This window comes from Zeus faber, assembly GCF_960531495.2.
Source record: "Zeus faber genome assembly, chromosome: 12".
Taxonomy (NCBI): domain Eukaryota; kingdom Metazoa; phylum Chordata; class Actinopteri; order Zeiformes; family Zeidae; genus Zeus; species Zeus faber.
This window is the reverse complement of record NC_137196.1, coordinates 22,952,034-22,974,533: the sequence shown is the minus strand read 5'-3', so window position 1 is coordinate 22,974,533 and position 22,500 is coordinate 22,952,034. Positions and strand designations below refer to the sequence as shown.

At 45.0% G+C, this 22,500-nt stretch overlaps 2 protein-coding genes across 2 annotated transcripts in view; both read right to left on the bottom strand.

The window, feature by feature from the left end:
• Positions 1-3,221: 3,221 nt before the first annotated feature.
• Positions 3,222-11,546, bottom strand: c8b (complement component 8, beta polypeptide; the record flags this gene model as incomplete). The annotated part of the gene is made up of 12 exons (XM_080010457.1): positions 3,222-3,376; positions 3,604-3,675; positions 3,921-4,074; positions 4,677-4,840; positions 5,472-5,597; positions 6,531-6,771; positions 6,866-7,063; positions 7,176-7,308; positions 7,849-7,990; positions 9,844-9,988; positions 11,205-11,319; positions 11,500-11,546. 12 exons carry the CDS (start codon positions 11,544-11,546, stop codon positions 3,222-3,224), a joined length of 1,692 nt encoding a protein of 563 aa, XP_079866583.1.
• Positions 11,547-15,691: 4,145 nt separating this feature from the next.
• Positions 15,692-22,500, bottom strand: part of LOC307237693 (disabled homolog 1-like) — a gene marked incomplete at both ends in the record, with an annotated part of 24,375 nt that continues 17,566 nt past the window's right edge. The window contains 5 exons of the mRNA XM_080010456.1: positions 15,692-15,784; positions 17,674-17,810; positions 19,697-20,323; positions 20,901-21,009; positions 21,720-21,767. Coding sequence (XP_079866582.1) covers positions 15,692-15,784; positions 17,674-17,810; positions 19,697-20,323; positions 20,901-21,009; positions 21,720-21,767 — 1,014 coding nt within the window. The remainder of the gene's footprint in view (positions 15,785-17,673; positions 17,811-19,696; positions 20,324-20,900; positions 21,010-21,719; positions 21,768-22,500) is intronic.

The following is a 22,500-nucleotide window of genomic DNA, read 5'->3' as shown; positions in this document are numbered from 1 at the left end:
TGCAACAGATAAAAAAAAAAGAACAAAAAAACATGTGAATGAGAATATCAGCAATATTTTCATTAAAGAAAGTAGAGAATGGAAAAAAAAAACCCCACAATTCGTCTCATGAAGCCTCATAATACCTCCTTGCTTGTATGTTATGTCACACATTGACGTGCTATAAACACAGTGACTGGTTCATAACATAATAGCCAAACCGAATGAAAAAGCGAATGAAATGCGACTGGATCGAAGCCGTGACAAAAAGTGATTTTCTGAGAGCACCTCCCAGAATGCAATCATTATGTACCGTAGGAGTAGAGCGTTGCCATGACAACAGCTAAGCACGACCAATAGGTCCGCTGGCTTCAACTCACCTCGAGATTCAATGTATGTTTTTAGGTCAGTCAAGGAAAAAAATACAAAAAAAACTATTTGTTTATATGTGCTCAACCGTTGAATAAAAGTGACAAGGCAGGAATAAATTCATTTCGCGCAGACTTTGTTGCTGGTGTGCGTTCATTTTTCATTGCCTCGGGAATGTTTTGTTTTTTTTGTTGTTTTTTTTTTTTTACTACAGACTTGCATTAAGTTGTCTTCAGATGTTCGTCTGATGAAGTCCTTGTTAATTGTGCGTGGTGTGAGGGTGAGGATGTGGAGAGGAAGAGCTTGAATCCAGGTCAGCGCCCGGGGGCAGAGTTAAGAGCTGCAGAGCGGAACAAGACATGCCTGGAGACCAGCCCACAAGGTTTTGTAAAGATGGAAAACGGTATTCAAAGGAAGATAATGTCATTTTCCTGAATATTGTTTGCACCTGTAAATGTAAATTCATTTTAATGTGTAATCTTCTGTTTCTCCGACGACTCCATCTACTCGACCTCGACTATAAGCGTGCATATATTATAATCTCTATCACACACACACACACACACACACACACACACACACACACAATGCCGTATATGCATGTGTAAGCCAGTGAAAACTATTATCCATTAGTAAAAATAAAAAGAGCTCTTAATAAATAAATCTGGGCTTAGAAGTCATTCCCTATTGTTTAACAAGGTAAAAATATAGAGAAGTATTCCATGTTTAAAAATGATGTAATAAATATGTAGAATATACAACTCTTTAAAAAGAGTTGTCTTCAGATGTCTACTTAAAAAGCATATTCATGAAGATTTCATGTTCTTTTGAAAAGAAAGTAAAAATTGTATTTTGTGTCATTAATTTGCCGAGCACAAATTGTTTATTTTGCATTTATTTTTTTCTTTTCTAATATAGTGTAGTAAGATATTATCTCTGGAGCCATATTCCTGTGTGCTGTGTGATCATTTCATTAAGAAACCTTTTTTTTTTTTTCTCAATCATATTAGGGGTATATATTTTGATTTAAAGAGGTAGTATAGCTCTGTTTTGTTCAGGTAAAATAAGTTAATATAATAGCAAAAAAAAACGAAGGAAAGTTAGGATAATTGACCCTTGGCTTCAGGGTCAATAGTTTAGGAGCTTTATTCAAAAAGAACTCAGGACTCCGCAGACGTTTATCTATAGCAGGTAGGAGCGCTACACATGCTTAAAGGATAAGTTCGCTGATTTTCAACCCTGGCCTTATTAAAATTTTGCTTTCCATCATTTAGAACTCTTCATTGCACAAAGCTTCATTGTTGTCGAACACTTTACTGTTCAGAAACATAGCACTCTGCTGCAGCTTCTCACTGTGCTTGAATGCAGTCATGGGGGTGGGGTCTGAGGCTGTACAAAAAAAAATGTAATCGCCTTCTCGAAAGCAGGAAAATTGTACGGTAGTTACAAATATTGAAGAAGGGCTGTCGGTAATATTGGCTACAGATGGCTGCTATTAAGAAACAACGCAACTTACTGTTTCTAGTCTCTTACGTTAACATGGACATGGATTTGTGGAAGTGCCAAAGTCAATAAAATCCTGAAATGCCTGATAAAATGCACGGTTCGTGACAATTTTTTAAAACTTTCTGGTATAACATATAACGACTGCCCCACTAGAAAGCTGCAGCAGAGTTGTAAGTTGCACCATGAAAAGCGATCAATGTGTTTGTGCTATGACCAGTAATATTATAAAATATAGCTGCAGGCAGCAATACGTGGTGTCGAGTTAAGTCGCGTTGGGTGCGTTTTACAGTTTCCCGGGTTCTCTGGTCTCTCGGTCTAGGCAGCGCAACCCTCCCGTCTTTAAAACAAGCCTCCATGTTTGCCTGTCAATCCGAATTTCTCATTGTTAGAATTCACCGTGTTGTCTGTGGAAATAGAGCTGCACTCTCAGTGACGGGTGGCCGTTTGGTGTCATGTACGTCATTTATTTGCTGACTTTTCCTTGGATTACATTTTCAGTAAGTTAAGTTGTGAAATATGAAAAAAGTTTCGGTATGTCTGTGAGTAATTTCCATTGCGCGGCTTCTATTTTTTTCCGATGCCTCGCTGGATCTTGAACGCATCACTCAGTCGCACATTACAGTGCTTGAGGGACACGCTGACGACATTTTAAGGATTGTTTTTGTCCACTGATCCGGCAAAGTAATGTGGACCCCGGATTTAAAATATCAATCGAACAGGTCTACTGACATCTACCAGGTAAGAAGCTCTATAAATACACACGTAAATCGATAGTTCAGTAACGTCTAAACACGACAGAGCCTCGACCGCACACGGTCCAACTGGACATTCTCAATCGGAATCTGTACATTCATAGTAAATAATATGATGACGTCATAAAGCGTCTTACTGTAAATCTCATCTCGTTCCTCTTAGAAAAGGACGTGTGACCTGTCAGTTAACCAAGACCAACTGAATATTTTGGGTCAAATTGGCTCGGTTTTTCACTACAATCTGCTCCGCATGTGGTTCGATTTGGATGAAATTCAGACACAGCGGTTCAAACGACGCCTCAGCCGTGGTCGTATATTATGTAGATGCTGGCTCGTCTGTGTAAAAAACGCTCAAAATTTGGTCGCTTTTTCACCAATGTCTGCTCCGTATGTGGATCGATTTGGACGGAACATCAACCGCCGGATCATTTTGACAGCGTGGCTCAAACAAGATGGAAACCGCGTTCGTGTGTGGTGCCGAAGTTGGTGTTCCAGATGGTTTAAGGTTTCAAAATTCAGATAATTTTTTTTTTCCGAATGATAACAATGGGGTTGAAAAAACAAACAAGCAGCGAACCCATCCTTTCAGCCAGCATGAGCAATTTCCATCACATTTTAGAAGCAGGCTGTAGACTCGTGCTGCAGTCCTCTGCACACCATGCCCCCGTTGCTGGGCGGCGGGTTTATGCACTGACGGCTCCTGCTCTTGGTTCTTCCGCTGCACCTGGTCCAGGCTCCCCAGCAGCTCCAGCTGCCATCAATGCCGATATCTGAAGGGTCAGAGCGCAAAACTATGAGTGATCCACAACTATAGCATTTATGATACGAGGGAAAAATGGTAATTCTTATAAATGAAGCAAAGCTTTATTCATGTAGGTGAGGTCACTCAATTGAGAAACGGATTGTGGAAGGAATATTTACAACAAATGGGCTGGAAATCGAAAAAGTCTAACGTGGGTAGTTCTTTGTGTTTTCGCACCTTTCTAATTATTCTCACCTTTTCTTCTCTGAGTGATCTCACAGCCGAGTCCTCTGTAACCAGAAGGGCACACGCAGTCGCATCGGGTGCCTGATGAGAGGGGGAAAACACATCTCATCCAATTCCCATCATCATTATCTCCAAAAAATATCTCAATGCATTATGAACAAAGCGTCAGGTTATTCTGGGGTTCAGCGCCTCCAGAAACAGGGAAATCCCCGGAATCTTAATGAAGGCTGGAGCTCGGTAGATACACCGTGAATGCTTTGTTTTCCTATCCCCCAAGAAAATAAATGATGTGATGTGATAGAGGCGATCAGTGAACCGGGCATCACCTCGCAGGACAGCCACTCCATTGTTGTGGCAGGGGGCACATCTGCAGGCGTCGGCCTCCTCCAGGTATTCTTGCAGAGCTCGCGTCAGGTGCCGCTTCAGGAGGCCGGCGTTGACAAAGTCTCTGGGGGTCACCAGCTCGAAGAGCGGCCAAGTCTGATCGGGAAAGAAATGGGTCGAAATGACTATTAGACCACAGTTTTTAATGTGACAGAAACAATGGAAACAATGGAAACAATGGAAACGTCACATTGATGCAAAAGCATTTGCACAGCCCTCGAAGTAAATGCTCAGCACAGTTTGCATCAACAATTAATCTCTCAGAATGATGTTGGTTTTGACCGTTTGTAACAAATAATAGAAAAGCATTGGCCACATCGGTTTGCCGGTAGGAACGTCGCAGCTTCATGTTTCTAGCCTCTTAACTTAGTGCGGATCGAGCCAAAAGAGATGATTTGCGGAGCGCAAATAGTCAAATTCTGAAAAACCTGATACCAAGCGCAGTTTTCGACCGTGTCTTTTCCAGCCTGTTTAACGCGTAGAGACTGTCTGATTGAGGCTTAAACGTTTGCCCCACTGGACTGTATTTAACCACAGTGAGACGCTCCTGCAGGGTGGGGTACGTTTCTAAACAGTGAATCGTCGATAGACATTGTCGGGCCTGGGTCGAAAAATACCGCGCCTATCCTTTAAGACGGAAGAAGGTGGAGGGTGTGAGAGAAAGGGGGAGGAGCGGGGGACGGGGGCAGATCCTTCACCGTGCTGCGTATGAAGTCGGGGTTGTAATTCACGGCTTCGCCCCAAAGCGCCATCAGCTCGGGGGTCGGTAACTTCTTGGACACCAGCGCCGTGATGGATTGACTGTCTCCGCCCTGGACGAGGGCCACAAAGTCCTCCACCATGCTGCCTCTGGCGGTGTCCTCTGGAGAGAGGGGGGCAGACAGGAGGGGGAGACGGGGGGAGGAGGAGACGGGAGGCTTCTTTCCACTGACTTTCACATTTGCGGAATGTTTAAAAGGCTCCCCCCCCCAAAAAAAAAAAATATATATATATATATCCACTAGAGAAAACATGACAGTGAAATTACAATAGTAATACTGTTTTAGTTTGCAGCTTATGGAAACATCTCTCTCAATGTATTAGATCAGCCAAAAATGACAAAAAAAAAAACAAAATCAATTTGTATGGGGTAGCCTTTTCTGAAGTTTTCTTTTTGTTTCATGACCTTCATTGAAATCTGTTTTGTTTTTTTTACTTTTCATTATGCGTCTCTGTTTTCTGCATCTTGTAGGCCAGACTGTTTCAACGTTTTATCCTTGTTTTTATGCCCACCATGTTGAAATACCATTTGTTTCTTTGTTTTAATTAATTAATTCGCCATCGTGTTTCTACTTTGGGCCACCGTTTGTGAATCGGTCTCTAACACGGTGTTTTTAAAGGGCTTCATTAATATAGCTTTATTTACTTGCTTAATAGTTAGCAGATTGACAAAAAAACCTTATTAAAGGACTTATAAGTGACAGGACCCAACCCAATCAAGCGTGAGTCCTCACCTCCCATCTCGTTCAGAAGGGCGTTGCAGGAGCCTCCTGACACCCCCACCGTCACTTCGACACCTTTACGTATCCCGATGTTTACACCTGCCTGCACACAGGACTTATAGTCTTCCAAAGAATAGTCTAGAAAAAGGGAGGACAGAGAAAAATATGCTTTAAGAGTATAGGGCACACAACTGAACTCTTTGTGAAACCTTTGCCGTGTTTGACATTGCCCTTTCTCCACAGGGACAGGTACAGCAGCGTGGAATCTGAACAATGCGCCGGTGAACTCCATCCACATTGTGTGGCTGTCATGAAGTAAAACGACCGCCGTGTTTACATCTTGTCATTGTCGGGTCCAGCCATTGCATTATTCAGGAATAATAAAAAAAAAATGAAAAATTGATTAACCTGCATCCAAATATTGTTCAATATGACCAAGAGTGGTCAGGTAGCAACTAAATATTGTTCCCAATTACAAGTAAAAAATAAAATAAAATGACTTAAACAGTAAAAAATACAGCAGGCTTAAATTAAAAAAACTAAACTAAACAAATTAAATTAAATTAAATCAAACAGCAACATTTGAACATTGTTCTTTCATTCAATTTGGAAAAAGTAAATACAGAAAGTAATAAAACACACTGTTTTAATTTGGAGAAACGGGCACGCGCAGTGGAGTTGTGTATTAGAATCTCCATTTATGCCCTGAACAGACCAGAAATGAAAAAATAAATAAAATAAATAACAATAATAATAATAATTATATACTATAATTTTATATATATATATATATATATATATATAAAACCCGTGAGGTAGTATATCAGTGCGGATGTCTATTTTTTACCAAACAAAGTACCAGAGACGGGATTCTAAAAGTTCTAAAAGTAGAGGAGCAGACCACACCGTTTTATGAATAGAGATAATACAGATTCAGAACATATTTAAAAAAGTTAAAATACAAAATAATCCGCTCAGCTAGAGTTATGTGCGGTGTAATAATAAGTTACAGTGCGGTAAACCTTCCAGCTGCCGTAATCATTCATTGAAATAATACGTCAGTCAACCCACCCGTCTTCTCCAGCTTCTCCTTGTCCAGGATGATGGTGTGCTCGTAGGCTCCTCCCAGCGTGGCCTCGGTGATGTAGTGGGTTCCGTAGTCCCTGTAGATCTGGCGGTACTCCCCGTACACGTAGTCCTGCGGCAGCTCACGGAGCCGCTGCAGGAACTCTGGGTGCAGCATCAGACCTTCTGACTTCAGGATGTACTGGGCCAACTCCAGCTGCGCGTTGGCCTGCACGAAGCTGTTGGTCTGGAGGGGTGGGATTTAAAAAGGATCCAGGTGAGAGAGAGAGTCAAAATAAACAATAAAAATAAATGAGTGGAATAAGAAAATGACGCTTCACCCTTCCGGAAGCGCGGCGAAACTTCTTCTCTGACTTGGTGTATTTCTCGTCGGCGTAGTTGAATCCAAACTGGCCGACTCCCGGGATGGGTATGCTGAATGACACCGTGGTTTTGCTGGTTCGCTCTCTCATGGTGTTTTCCATGAACTCGGAGTAGGATTGAAAAGACTGGAGCTTGAAGTCGTACGAGCCTTTCGTCTGTGGAGAGACGCGACCCGCCACATTCAAGCCCGGGGGCGCACGTCCCAGTTCGAGGACGGCGCCCCGGAAAAAACCTGGAGTAAAGGCGCGCATGTCCGCTGCACCTCACCTGCAGGATGTACTGCTGCAGGTTGTAGGGCTTCCTGAACCGGACACCTTCGATGTAGTGAGGCATGCAGCCGCCAGCGTAGTATCTGTTGTCCAGCACAACGCCTTCCAGGTTACTGTTCAAGATGTTGATCCTGACAGGTGGAAGGAGGAGAGCAACGGCATTAACGGCGCCCTAATTACCCGGAGAGAATCAAATTTGTGACCAAACTACGGGACCTTGCCGTTTAAAGTGGTAATCCGTAAGATTATTTTGTAAAAATGTTTTTATTATAAAATCCTGTGTTTGAGATGGCACCTTTAAAGAAACAGCCGTTCGATGCATTTGCACGAATCCGCCGTTGGACTTCCTGCCGAAAGGCAGCCGCGGTGATTTTGATAAAGCGCCATGGCTTGTTGCGGTCAGTAAAGCCTCAATATGGATGAACATTTCCAATAAAAAGAGCAGCGCCCTTTGATTAAAAATGATCCCCACCACCTCAAGTCACCAACAAAAAAATACAAAACCCAACCAAATCAATTGGTTTGAAATCGGTTTGGTTGGAAACCTACATAATATGATAAACAATACCCCATTATTTCCCGAAATAAACGGATTCTCCCCGTCCGGATTCCAGACAAATCCCTTCTGTATTTTGACAAATGACTTCAAATAACAGTGGAGTGGGACTGACCCTTTAGCCAGGTTCTCCACGCCCCAGTACTCCTCTGCCTCCTGCCTGCAGACTTTTTGGACCTTGGGGCAGCCTCGCTCGTCAGACATGTCGCCGCAGTCGTCCTCACCGCTGCACTGCAGAGTTCTGTGAATGCAGCGACCTGCGAGGAATAGAAATGACGCAGATTTTCACAGTTTTTCCCCAATGTTGACCATTCTCTAAGAGCGGTCAAACGGTGATGACTTTTTAAAAAGAGCGAATGTCTTCCTTAGAAAGTCTCTAATCTCTTATAATGGCCTTGAATCGATCTTTTTTAAATGCCAATACACACCGATCAGCCACAACATTAAAACCACCACCAAAAACTACTAATATTGTGTAGCTCCCCCTTGTGCCGCCTAAACAGCTGTGACCCGTGGAGGCATGGATTCCACACGACCTCTGAAGGTGTCATGTGGTATCTGGGACCAAGACGTGAGCAGCAGATCCTTTAAGTCCTGGAAGTTACGAGGTGGGGCCCCCGTGGATCAGGGTTGTTCCAGCACATCCCACGGATGCTCCATCGGATCGGAGCCTAACCCCACCCATCCACATGATGTAGAAGAAAACGTGATTCATCAGACCAGGACACCTTCTTCCATTGCTCCAAGCTCCAGTTCTGACGCTCACGTGTCCATTGTAGGTGCTTTCGGTGGTGCACAGGGGTCAGCACGGACACTCTGGACACCGGTCTGCAGCTACACAGCCCCATACGCAGCAAGCTGTGATGCACTGTGTGTTCTGACACCTTTCTATCAGAGCAGCATTAACTTTACACTACAGTTTGTGCTACAGTAGCTCTTCTGTGGGATCGAACCAGACGGGCTAGACTTCACTCCCCACGTGCATCAATGAGTCTTGGGCGTCCATGACCCTGTCGCCGGTTCACCGGTTGTCCTTCCTTGGACCACTTTTGGTAGGTACTAACCACTGCATACCAGGAACACCCCACAAGACCTGCCGTTTTGGAGATGCTCTGACTCAGTTGTCTAACCATCACAATTCGGTCCTTGTCAAAGTGGCTCAGATCCTTAGGCTTGACCATTTTTCCTGCTTCCATCACATCAACTTCAAGAACTGACTGTTCACTTGCTGCCTCACACATCCCACCCCTTGACAGGTGCCTTAGGAAAGAGATGAGCAATGTTATTCACTTCACCTGTCGGTGGTTTCAATGTTGTAGCTGATGGGTGTAGTAATCCCCTCTAGGGGAAATGCTAAAACTGCTAAAGATGCCAATTAAAGTGGTACACTATGCACTGGGAGAGACCGGGATTGAAATCCACTTGAAGAGCTGAGGTGATTCCCTCAGAAGTGGCGCAGATGAAAAATCTTTTTCAGACCAGCATGCTTTCATATCATCCTTTGGTAACTGGCTGTCGTCATTTTCACATCCCAGGGCTTGTTAAAATGTTGGTGTCAATCATTTCAACCTCAACGCGTCACTATTTTACTATTTGACTAACTTACCACTCCGCTGCAGCTTTTCACTGTGTTTGAATGCAGTCAAAACACGTTAAATGTCCTTTTCAAAAACAGGGGTTTCACTGACCTGTTTTCTCTTCTTCCGATCGGCTGTTATGGCTACAATGTAAGAGGCTGGAAACAGGAAGTTGTGGCGCTTCCTACTAGCAATCTTTACTGTATGGCTGCCCACTTGCAAAAAAAGTAGTTTTAAACCAAATGCGATATTACTTACTCAAACCTCGTTGAAAAAAAATACACCAAGACGCATGTGACAAAAAATGCAAGTTTTCCCCCCGTTAGCCCAGTGAGAAGCTGCAGCAGAGTGGTAAGTTTCTCGATGGGAACGCGGGCCGGCTTTAAACGATGAGAGGCAGCGTTTGAACAAGGCCTGCGTTGAAAACTACCAGAGCTATCCTTTAAAAACGCCAGAGGCCGAGCAAGAACATCTCGCTAATGAGCCGCGAAGGTGCGATATTATCCGCGGAGATAACAATCTCGGAGCGTCACCTGTGCCGCAGAGGAAGCCCTCGCACACGGGGATGTTTTCACACGTGTAGCGGGCTGAGACGGCGCACGCTTCCTCCTCCCTGCCGTGGAGGAGGCACGGCTCCCCCCCGAACTGAGACGGCTGCAGGAGCTTGGCAAAGCGGAACTGGAGGTGGAGGAGGGGGAAGAAGACAGAGGGATGAGGGGACTGGACACGGCCCAACGAAGGCGTCTCCGGCTGCACGTCTTCAGAACCGGGAATCCTGTCCGGGGGGCGGGGGCGGGGGCCACAACAAGCGGAATTACATTATCTGGGTGTTTTAACGTTGTCATGTCAAGGTCGGATTTATCTCCTTGTGTCGAAACCGGATTAGAGGCATTGACGCAGCGCGTCAGCAGAACCCTGTGCCAGCAGAATGAGTAGGGTGGTGTTTCCACTCAACACGGCGGGGCGGGGAGTGACCCTGTTGTTAGGTCACAAATCTATTACCTATTATTGCTATTATTATTATTATTATTGTTATTATTATTGTTATTATTATTATTGTTATTATTATTATTATTATTATTATTATTATTATTATTTATTTATCTATCTATTTATCAATTTATTTATTTATTTATTTATTATTATTCTTTTTTTTTTGGGAAGCAAAAGATTGAGGCAAAAAAAGAAAATCTTTCTTACTGGAATTTAAAAACTGGCCAAATGTATATGTATAGCAACTGCGTCATGAAATTGTCAGTATCGCGTTGTCTACTTTTACTTTTATATCTCAGATTATGGAGGGGGCTCCGAACAGATGATGAAGACATTATAATGTATTTGAAGCCTATTTAACTCAGTTCTTCTCAAAATATATATCCGTCTTAGAAATATCCGGTGCCCCCGTGTGCATATCAAGTTCAAGAGGTTATTTGTCACATACATATACATATGTTCTTACATATATGCAGTGAAATGTCATGACACCCGGTGATCACGCACAATAAGCTCTATAAGCTCTAAAAATACAAAAAATACTCAAATGTGCGTAAAGGACGCGAGGTGCTCGCGCAGCCGGCCGCAAGGGGCGGCGCCACAATCGCGACACCAAGTGACCCCGTGTGGAGTCACGACCCCGCGGTGGAATCATGTGCCACAAAGGTCCAAGACATCACATGCAACAAGACGATATTTGTATTTATAGATACGTTTTGATGGAAATAACCATTTTTATTTTTTTTCGACAAAGTTACTGTTCTGTATCTGCTATACCACAGCACGACTATTATGCGTGGTAGAATCATGGGCATTTGCAGTGGCAGCATCCAAATGTATTCCCATATTTATCGAACGGTGTCTGTCCAGGAACATCTACTCTTATGATAACGTGTCTCACTCTTTTCTTCTGGCAGATGTCACAGCTGGACCAGGAGCTCCAATGGGACTGAGCGCAGTCCACCGGCTGGACGCGGACCCCGGGTTCCGCATCGTCCGCTGTCGCTATGCCGACGCTGGGGCAGAACAAAATTGAAATAATCCAAAAGACATCAAAATTTCCCGATCGGGTATCGCGCCGAGAAAAAACGAGAAATTGGAGTTCTTCAGAGCCTTGATTCATTTACACCTTGTGATGCACTCCAATACGAGGCCCTTTCCGCTGGTGAATAACAGCAAATGAGAAAAAGAAATACCTGAGCAGCACTGATGTCAGAGTGGCGTGCATGACGGCGCTCCACATGACTGCGGTTCAACCTTTACTGCGTCTTTTGACTGAAAGCGGAACAAGAAAGTTTAGGCAGAGTGCTGGTCACAGCGTGTGCAAACAGGTCAATACCGAGCAGGGAATGGGTTCACCACCTCCGTCCGAGAGCCCAGAGGGGAGCGCGACTCCAAAATATTCTGCGCCCTCTCCAAGTCAAATCCATTCATGTAACTATGTCACTATTTCACTGGTTCCAATTTTCCGCCGGCGTCGCAAATCAGCGAAAAGAATATATAGAGAATGAAAATAAATCTACTGTCATACTGTGAATCTAGACCTCATTTGGTGTTGGTTTATTTCCATTATATTCGGAGAAAGTCTGGATGTGGAAAGAAAAAAGGTGATTCGAATAGAGTGTCTAGAAAACGACAGAATAATCTGACACCCCCCTCCGGAAAAGAAATCCCTGAACATTCCGGTAATGTCGGTTGGCGTTCGTGTTTGTATTCCAGTGATCTTTGAGCCTCAGGGGTCGATGTTGATTTGTGGATTTTACCAAATTACTCAACTCGCTGCGTTGTCCGCAAAGGAACAAACACGCCCACGCCCACGCACACGCACGCACGCACGCACGCACGCACACACACACACACACACACACACACACACACACACACACACACACACACACACACACACACACACACACACACACAAACACAGTGAAATGGTAAATATGACAATGTCCATAAAAAGCCCTGAGCACCCCAGACCAGAACATCATTTGTTTGAGAAGAGCATCTTCTCCTGGCGGTCAGCATGGCACACTTGGTGTGCAGTTATGCTTTGGGGAACAATTCGGAAAATAAAATAAAATAGAATACAGCACGATAAAATAGCACAGCACACGGTTGGGAATCACATGATATTTTATTTGTGACCGAACAGTGGGATGCGCACAGTGATTGGGGTGGGGTGGGGTGGGGGGTGGGGGGAGGCCGTACGAAAGTCCTTTCTCCCCCCCCCCCCCCTCATTTTCAGTACAATTCTTGATTTCATAAATAAAATTTACAAAATATTTGGGACTTTTTTTTTTTTTCTCGCCTTTTTTAATTACACAAGCAGGGATACAGTTACCGTCTTCATTGTAAGTCTAGAGGTTAATAGTGATATCTCTTTTATTTCATTTCAATATAACGTCTTCCTATCTTTTGGTCACATATGGTTTCAGTGGAGTAGTTCCTATAAAAAAATAATAAAAAATTTTAAATAAAAATTACGCTGCCACCGACGACCGGTTCGTTGTTTCGACTGATGCGACGACAATAACAGTGATCAGACGGACAGAAGGAACTGAAGCACACGGAACGACCAACCTATCGGCCTACAACCCATAAGGCGCAGAGGTGCATCGCGAGGAGGCGCCGTATTGACTCGTATCGCATAAACAACGGGCCGAGTCATTTGATATGCACCAGAAATCAAACAGTGAAGTTCAACAGAACCGGACAGAAGATTTGTGAGGGATGACGGTCGTCAGAGCGAGGGAATCGCTCTCATCGAGGTCTGTGGATTCAATGTTTTCTTTATTCTTATTATTCTTATTATTCTAATTATTTGGGGTCCAACCTGCAGAGCTGGGACCCCATTGTTATTGTTCGGATTTTTATCCTTATTATTCTCCTTGGTGTTTTTCGGGCTAAACGTGTCTGGAACACAACAACCGCTGAACCCACGGTCACCCACGGATATCTTGGGGGATGATTATGATGTCACAGAGCAGGTGCTTTGTGACATCATCATCATCCAATTTGTTACAGTAGGTTTCGTCTCTGCCGGGGCATTCACACCCGGCGAGGGGGCGCGCTGTAGGGCTGTGCGATCGGTCGTATTGTCATCGTCATCGCGATGTGAACATGCGCGATAAACACATCGCGAAAAAAAATCGGAAGTAATGCTGCATTCAGTGGAACTCGGATAACTGTAATTTGTATTGTTTTACACCGCACATTTTTTTTTTCCAAGAAGTGTTTTTGTTGAGGTTAGAAATAATTGTGTTATTAGTTGTGTTGTGAAATAACGGTATTATTCGGGTGTTTTCGTATTCCAGATGCCAAAAAGAGGCTGAAAGTCTAAGACAACAAAGAAGCAGTGGGCAGTACGTCCACCCTGCGTTCCATGTGAACGCAGAAGCTTTTAATTGGTGTCGGTAAGGAAGTGAAGCTGCGTTTCATGTGAACTCTGAAAATTGTTATTCGTAACCAACATGTCTAACCTGGACCCTGTGTATTGCTGCCTGCAGTTATATTTATTACTATTATTATTATTATATTTATATTTATTATTATTATTATTATTATTATTATTATTATTATTATTATTGTTGTTGTTATTTAACGTTTGAAGACCACCGTCACCTCGTCCGTCAAGCTTAAAAAAGTGAGACGGGTACAGGAGGCGTCGTTTTGGAATGACGGATTCACAGCTCATTATGTCACTGACCGATCAGAAACGAAAACATTAGGGATGCAATGACACCATGTGGTTTTGGACCAAGGACGAGCATCATGGGTAATTGCCGATACATAGTACATTTTCGCTACAATAACCGCGAGATCACTGATTTTAAAACTCTGTGTCACGGATTCACTGCTTTGTATGAAGGTCAGACGAAATGACACTTTATTGACTTTGTTGGGGGGAAAAACAAAGTCGGATTTATCATTAAATTGTTGACGAAAACAGGACATGATTCATCACAGCAGCATAAGCGCATTATGTTATTGGGTTGGAGCAATTGGAGCAGTTTTTTTTGGAGCAGTTTCTGGACCTGATACCTGGTATCTGTGCATCCAAAAAACAAAAAAACAAAAAAAAAAAAAAGATGTTTAGAAAATAACAGTAGAAAATAATGGCAGCAGGAGAAAAACCAAAACCCGGAGGTGGAGGAGGAGCTGCTGGTGGGGCATTGCTTGGTAGGAGCAGGTAGCTGGCGTCTGAGAGGCAGAGCTGTCATATGGCACAGAAGCTCAGGTGAGGGGGTAGGGGGGGAGGAGGTTCTTATTTACAAAATAGACGTTTCGCAAAATTTCATTTCAGTATCGACGCCTCAGAGCCATTTTGTTATTCGCTGAAGACTTTCTGTCGTCAATTCGGAATTCACAGCTTATAAAATAAGAAAAAAAATTATATTTGTATTTCTTCTTCTTCTTCTTCTTTTTTTTTTACTTAAAAGGAAGCTGTGGAGAACAGCTCACAGTAGGGTCCGCTGGATTCACATACAGTCTGTTCATGCAAATCGACAAACTGATTTTTCTCAATGGGAAACATTTGGCAAGTGCGTCTGTTGTGCGCAGTCCTTGTTGGTGGCAGTTTATAACAAAGTGAAGGTCGAACACACTGAACGCTGCTCCTCATAAATTGTTATTCTTTTTTTTTTTTTTTTTTTTTACTTCAAAAATATTTTTTTTTTTTCCCATCCATGTCACTGGGGGTCTATAATACGTTCTCGGCGATGTATCCTGTATATACCCAGACGTCTCCAACAGTAGGGCTTAACCTCACGTGTGAGTAAAAGGTGAAAGGTCACTTCCTGGTTGCAAAAGTCATGTGATTGCAGAACAATATCCAGTTTTGTGTTCTCTGGAGGAAAGCAGATCACAGGATATCCAGCGTGTGAACTGCAATCGGGTCACTCGGATGGTTTAAAAAAGATGTTCAGAGCACGTCTGTGTAATCCAGCTGTAAGAGATGCCTTTTGTGTCTTTTCAATCCCTTTCTTGTCCACTTCTCTTCCCGGTGCGTGTCGATGAAGGCCTAACGAGAGTTCATTGTCCCTGTGAAAAACAGAAACATTCATTATAGGCAGTAGCAAATTGCTGCAATGACGACAACAGACCACCAGGTGTCAATATTGTGCCTTCATTATATTACATAAACGCCGCGTGGATTCATTTCACCCAAGATAGAAAACCTACGCTCCACAGCGACAAAAAAAACACATTAAATATGGGAGGCATTATATACCGGCGCATGCAAAATATAACGGCAGTGTGAGATGTCTGCGATGCATAAGACGCGAAAGGAGGAGGAGAGCGAGCAGAGGAGTGCTGCAGGATGTGAGGAAGAGGAGGAGGAGGAGAGCAGAGAGGAAGAGTCACCCACTCTGCGCCCGTCGTCCTCTAGCTGTCTTCAGGTGGACACACCTCGTCCTGAGGGGGCTCGCCGGCCGGCTCACTGGGCTCCGGAGACACGGGCCTCGAATCAGTACAACCCTGAGACACAGAGACAAACAGACAGACAGACAGACAGACAGACAGACAGACAGGCAGGCAGGCAGACAGACAGACAGACAGACAGACAGACAGACAGGCAGAGAGACAGACAGACAGATAGACGGACGGACAGATGGACGGATGGATGGATGGATGGACAGAAGGTCATGCAGACACAAACAGACAGATGGAGAGAGAAAAAAATAGAGAGACAGACAGAGGTTGAGAGGGTGACACACACAGAGACAGACAGACAGAGAGAGAGACAGGCCAACAGAATGACAGACAGAAATAGAGAGAGCGAGACATAGACAGACGGGGAGAGAGTGACAGACAGAAAGAGAGATATACACAGTTAGAAATGGAGAGATAGACAGAAAGAGAGAGGCAGACAGGCAGACAGAGACAGAATGAGAGAGACGGACAGAAAGAGAGAGACAGAGTGTTGGTCACAGCCTGTGCAAACAGGTCAATACTGAGCAGGGAATGGGTTCACCGTCTCCGTCCGAGAGAGAAAGAGAGACACAGAGGGGCGTATACGGAAAAGGATTGCACGGCTTTTTGCGTCCGCTTAACCGGCGCAATTAACATCTCGTTGCTCCGGTGCTATTTGCACCTATTCATACTTTTGGTGCAAAATTGGCCCCATTTCTATGCAAATGAGCCTTTTTGCAAAAAGTGGCCAATTCAAAAACATCGGTGCTAACAGCCAGCCGCATTTAGAGTGAAATTATTACCGTCTGCAGAGACCCGGTGGTAACTGCGTGAGACCAGAAAAAGAAATGAAATAAAGGCAGCCTCTTCTGCTGCTGCAATTGAAGCGCATTTATAAGGGACGTCACGCCCAGACCTTCCAGTGATCTATAAATATTATTTTTCCATTATTATTACAATTATTTATTACTCTCATCCCACAACCATGCCTTGAACGGGTAAGCAGCCCGTGGTTTTCAAAATTTTAGCAAAACGGTTCCATAATTCCTATTTAACTCAAAAGATCTCGAAAAACAGCTAAAAGTTATAGGGAACAGCGATAACGTGGCCCAAAATTCACACAGAACCACAGATGGCATCGAACCTCATAGGACCATGGACGGCAACGAAGGCCGCGGTGCGGTGCAGCGGCCCGGAACGTGGTAGAGCAAAATAATTGAAATTAACTGTCATCATTTCTCCATTGTAATATTTAGATTCAGTGAGAGGTAGAAGGTAAAAATTTAAATATGTACACATTTAATTCATTTAATTAACTGTGGGAAGAATTTTATTATAGATTTACTCACACTATATAAATGTTTTGTAGTCACTGCACTTAAACCTTAAAAAAAGGGAAGTAAACCGCGATCGGACTCAAAACAAGGGCAAATTGCACTCGGCAGCAAAACTTTATGGCCGTGATTCAGTGTCATATCATTAGCACAACATCGTTTGTGAATAGGACGGTGCAGGTGGTGCAATCCATGGTGCTATCAGCGGCCACCATCCATTCTTTGTGAATTCACCCCTGAGACATTCCGTTCCGCGTTTCAACATAAATACACATATTTGATACGCAATATAAATGTGTATTTTTTGACAATTTACATTAAATATAATTGTGGCACATTTAACAAGTCCAATCAAAGCACCTGCTAACACTCAAATTCATTCTGACCTTTACCGCAGCGTGTTTGATTTTCGGGGGCAACATTTCTAATCTTCACTTGACATTTTCAAGGGGTGGGGGGGGGGGGAGGTTTCTCCAAAAGCGATCAAAATCAAGGGCATGGAGCCAAACGAGCGGCAGAAAAGCGGGGAACCGGGCGGAGCCGGGCGGAGCCGGGCGGAGCCAGGCGGGCCCCGGCGTGCATCTGGCGTGCGCTCCTGATCGTTCAGACGGCTGGACTCACCGACGGGGCGCCCGTGTCCGTGTCCGTGCCCGGGTCCTGGTTTGCGGGCGGAGCCTCGGGGTCCAGCGGGGAGGGGTCGCTGGCCTGGGACGGAGCGCAGTCCGGGGAGGAGCCCTGCTGGGGGACGGGCGTGGACGCTGCGGGGACAGCGGCACAAAGGTCTGGGTGCTGGGTGTTGTTTCGATTGAATTATAAATGAACGATAACCACGTCTTGACTCCCATTCCTGGTTCCTGGTTAAATTCAGTTGTTGTTTTTTTGTACTCCTTCACGATTTTTTTTTTTTAACTCGTCTTTTCTTTGTTTAATTTTGGCCCGCTGGCTCTAAAGAGACCACGTAGCTATTGGAGTGGAGCTTTGAATGTCACAGCGTGTTTTGATCAGTAGCATCCACCGCTTAGCGTGATCGCATAATAGCGTCAAATGGAAACACTTGCAATAAAACATGGACTTTAAAGGTTGAGGGTTCAAATCTGGCTCCAACAGGTTACTCCCCCTTACGCTTGATCGATATAGCATCATTATTGCGATATGAGACGAGGTATCGTCTGGGATTTTGGTCACGCAACATTGTGATATAGATAAATGTTGTTTTTTAAAAGCTGCAATAGAGCAAAGTACTGCAATTTTTTGGGAAATCCTACTCAGCTCTACTCCCCCGGTCATCAAGACTGTGGGCTGTCAAATAATGCCTCCGTTGTTCTAAAAACTCTGCCCTTTTCCTGGTTATTCCCTTTGATTGGCGCTGGTGCTGCCGAGACCTTGTGGCCGCTCCGCATCCACAGAGGACAGATAAAGGTCAGAGCTCTAGTGGAGCCGCGGCGGACTCCGAAAATGATGAAACCACGTTGGTTCGTTCTGTTTTACCGATGGCGTTGCTTTATGTCGTGGCACATTTGGTTAAAGGGAAAGGCAGTCGAGCCGCGATCCGAGCCGAGTTTGGGAGCCGGGTTCGTTCGTTTTTTTTTTCTTTTCCTAGGTGATACAAACACGCGTGCCCTTTATTTCCCCCCCCCCCCCAATGGAAAATCCATGATTCCGGGGAGGAGCCCTAGCGCCCCAACTCCCCAACCCCTCCGCCCCTGCAGCGTGGGGTTTGATTGGCCCGAGAGCCACCTGGGAAATGATGCTCAGGTTGAAGGGCTTCATTGATGATATTCAAAAGCATTCCTCTGGGGCGGGGAAAAGAAAAAGAAAGAAAATGTGCATTCCGAGAAAATAGCAGAGCAAGAGCGAGCCGGCCGAGAGCGTGGGCCACGGCGGTGGCATTTAGAATAATTGTCCATTTAAGTCATTACTTTGCTTCAAAAGACAAAAGAAAAAAAAAAAATAATCACTTAAGGGCCTCCGGTCGTATAGAAGCACATTACTTAGCAACGGCTGCAGAGGAGCGTGCTCAGGGCCATGTTTACTAAATGATTGGCAAAAACATGCACCAATATTACAGCATCTAGATCGGCTCAAATGGCCGCAACCTACACAATAAAATCCACGGTGCCATGGTGGAAAAATAACTCATGATATCAGTGTTTGTAAAAAAAAAAAAAAAAAAAGCGCAACGTGACAACAGAGCAATGGAAACGTGTTTCGTCTATATTTTTATTTTTTCCCAGATTAGAGTTATGTCATGAATTCTGTATTTCTTTCCCTACACTGTCTAATTTCTTGGCAATACTTTGCCCTACAATATTTATTTTTGCGGAAGGACGATTATGCCGTTTATAGTTGTTTGATTCGCGGTGTGCCTCCTCCAGACTTCCTCGTTCATGTAGCTTAAATTTTATTTTCCCTTTCCCACTTTCTCATTCCGATTTTATGCTTCTCAGTTCAGGTGACACACACAGTCAAGCATCTATTCCAAAGCCTCCGTGATCCTAATTGGAAAACTGCGCTGGATGTGATGTGAATGGGAGGTCGTAATAAATCAGTCGCTAAACAGGGAAGAGCTGCATTAAAATTTACGGTGCATTAAAATCTGGCACCCTCCCCTGTAAATACAACACGCCAGGAGGGAAAAACTCACGAGAGTCGGTGGAGGGGGAGGTGGACGTGCCGGGGCTCAAGGTCATCCTGGAGAGGTCAAGGTCGCTGCAGCTTCCTTCCTCCTCCGGCGCCGCGGCCGGCAGCAGCTGAATGCAGACCAGCGTGTCCGGTAAACTGCTCGGACCGGGGGTCCCGCAGCGGCTCACGGCCGCTGACCCGGGGCCGGCGACGGCCCCGAACGAAGACGGGCCCTCGCCGGCGTCCTGGTCCAGACAGAGGCCCCCGTCCCTGCCCAGGCTGAGCTGCCTCTGGAGCAGCGTAGCGTCGGTGGAATGCTGGGGGCTGGTTATGGCGGAGGAGGGGGCCGACAGGTCGCAGGCCTGGGGGCACATGGTGGTGATGGGGACCAGGCCTTGCAGCATGGCGGCCGGGATGGCGTGGCCCCCCACACCCACCGCCTGGGCCGGCATGTAGGCCGCCATGGCCGCCCACTGTTGCTGCGTGGCGGGGAAGATGTTGGCCTGGCTCCAGATGACCGGCTGGCCCCCCGGGAGGACCTGGGTCACCTGGAGCGGACCCTGCACCGGGAAGGCCAGTGTCTGGGCCTGACCGGGAAAGGGTTGCTGGGCCCACTGGGCCGCCTGCACCGCCCCCATGGTCATGTAGCCTGCGAGAGAGAGAGATAAGAAGGAAGTCAGGAGGGTAAGTGAAGGACGTATTTTGTCCAGTGTGGAATTACTGTAAACACTTCAGCCCCTTGAATGTTTTCATATTAAGGATTTTCCATTTTTGTCTTATCTTATCTTATCTAACATACTCTGTTGTATACTCATATATTCATACATGTATATATATTTTGCTGAATACAATTTTTTTTTGCTTTCTTGTTATACAGTATATATATATATATATATATATATATGTGTGTGTCTTATTATTATTATTATTATTATGTTGTTGATTATTATTATACCGGTATGTGACAAATAAAGAATCTTGTATGTCATCTTATCTTTTCATAACACTTCATAGACATACCGTTTTCCTGAGGGACCAAATACTGTTTGTCATTCTAAAGGTTCCACCCCATGTTCCACATCATTTCCATGTCACACTCCTAAACTAAAAAAATAAAACAAAAAATGTGTTTCCTCCCAAATATTCAGTAGTTACGGGTCCCAGCCGGGTCAAGACAGTGAGACGTGTCCACAGTACATGGTTGGATGTGGTGCATCCTGGGCTACCTGAGGGCACGGAGGTGGGGCTGAAGGGGGCATACATCTCAGCAGGGGGGTGCTGCTGCTGGCGGGAGCTCCTGCTGGGGTCCAACGTGTTGGCAGGTGATGGGGGCATCTGTGAGGAAAACACGCACGCGCGTGCGCACACACGCACGCACACACACACGCACACACGCACACACACACACACACACACACACACACACACACACACACACACACACACACAGAGAATCACAGATGTCACCCTCTTCAAAGTCACACAAAAGTCAACATTGCATATTTTTTCTTTACAGCCCTGTGGGTTCTTCACTGAATACAAATTCAAGTGTGTGTTTGTCACGGCGACTCCTACAAATACTTCCACCCTTTTTACACTCGGGCCGGGTGATGTTGACAAAATCAAACATCACACTATTTTATGACGAATACCTCAATATCAATACTTCAAGACAATACTTTGGTGATGACTATTGATGCTTTCATAAACGTGTGGATATTATGACCAGGGAACAGGGAATGGCATTGGCACTAGAACTAAGAATTTGAAAAAGCTGCATCATTTTAGCGTAACATTGAACTTTTATCATGGTATCACAATAACCAAAATCCCAGACAATATCTGGTCTCATATCACAATATTGATATCATTTCGATAAATCGGCCAGCCCTATACTTTGCACTACTACAACCCTACTTTCTCGGTATGCATTACATATAAAATAATATCTTAATCTTAACATGTGATAAGATGATAAGATAATAATGACAAGATGTCCACTAATACTCCAGGAGGGAAATACTTTGGAGTGCTGTCATACTCACCGAGGGAGGGGTGGACATGTCCCCGAAAAGATCAAAGTGGTTGATATTCTGTTGTGAATCGCGCCACGGGAGGGAGGGAGAGATAGAGACAGAAACAGAGTGATACAGAGTGACACCGAGCGACGACAGAGGGTTTTCACGCAGTCACGACACCTCGGAGTCGTCGTCGTCCTCCTCCGGCTAGGGCGGCGGCGACGGCGGCGGCGGCGGCGGCGGCGGCTGCGTGGGCGGGTCGGTTCGGCTGAATTAAATCTCAAATCTATTCAGGGAGGACGGCGAGGAGCGCCACGACACCCTTGTTTCATTATCAGAAAATGGATCTAAAATGAATCTTTCATGGCCCCCGCTGTAATTGAACGGGTAAAAAGGCTATTCAGTCCAATAAAACAGAGCCTGATTAGATATTCCGACTCTGATTAGATATTCTTGTGTCTGCCAATCAGCCATTGTGAGCAGACGCACATGGAGGCCGGCGATTGGGCCCCAATGAATGTTAATATGTTTGGGAGGAAGGGTCCCGAGGCCCCCGACTGCAACGGTGGATCCACCTCAACCCTATTATAGGAAGACGTGACACCCTCACCCCCCTGCGTGTGTGTTCTTATGGGTGGTGGTGGTGGGGAGGGGAGACGGCGGACGACGACTGGGGGACTGGGGGGCGCTGGGGCTGGGTCACAGCCTCTTAAACACTATGGCATGGAGGAGAGTTAAATCGCATGAGATGTGTGCTACATTCTCTGGAGCCATGCAGAAAGCGGACAATGAATCACCACCGTAAACC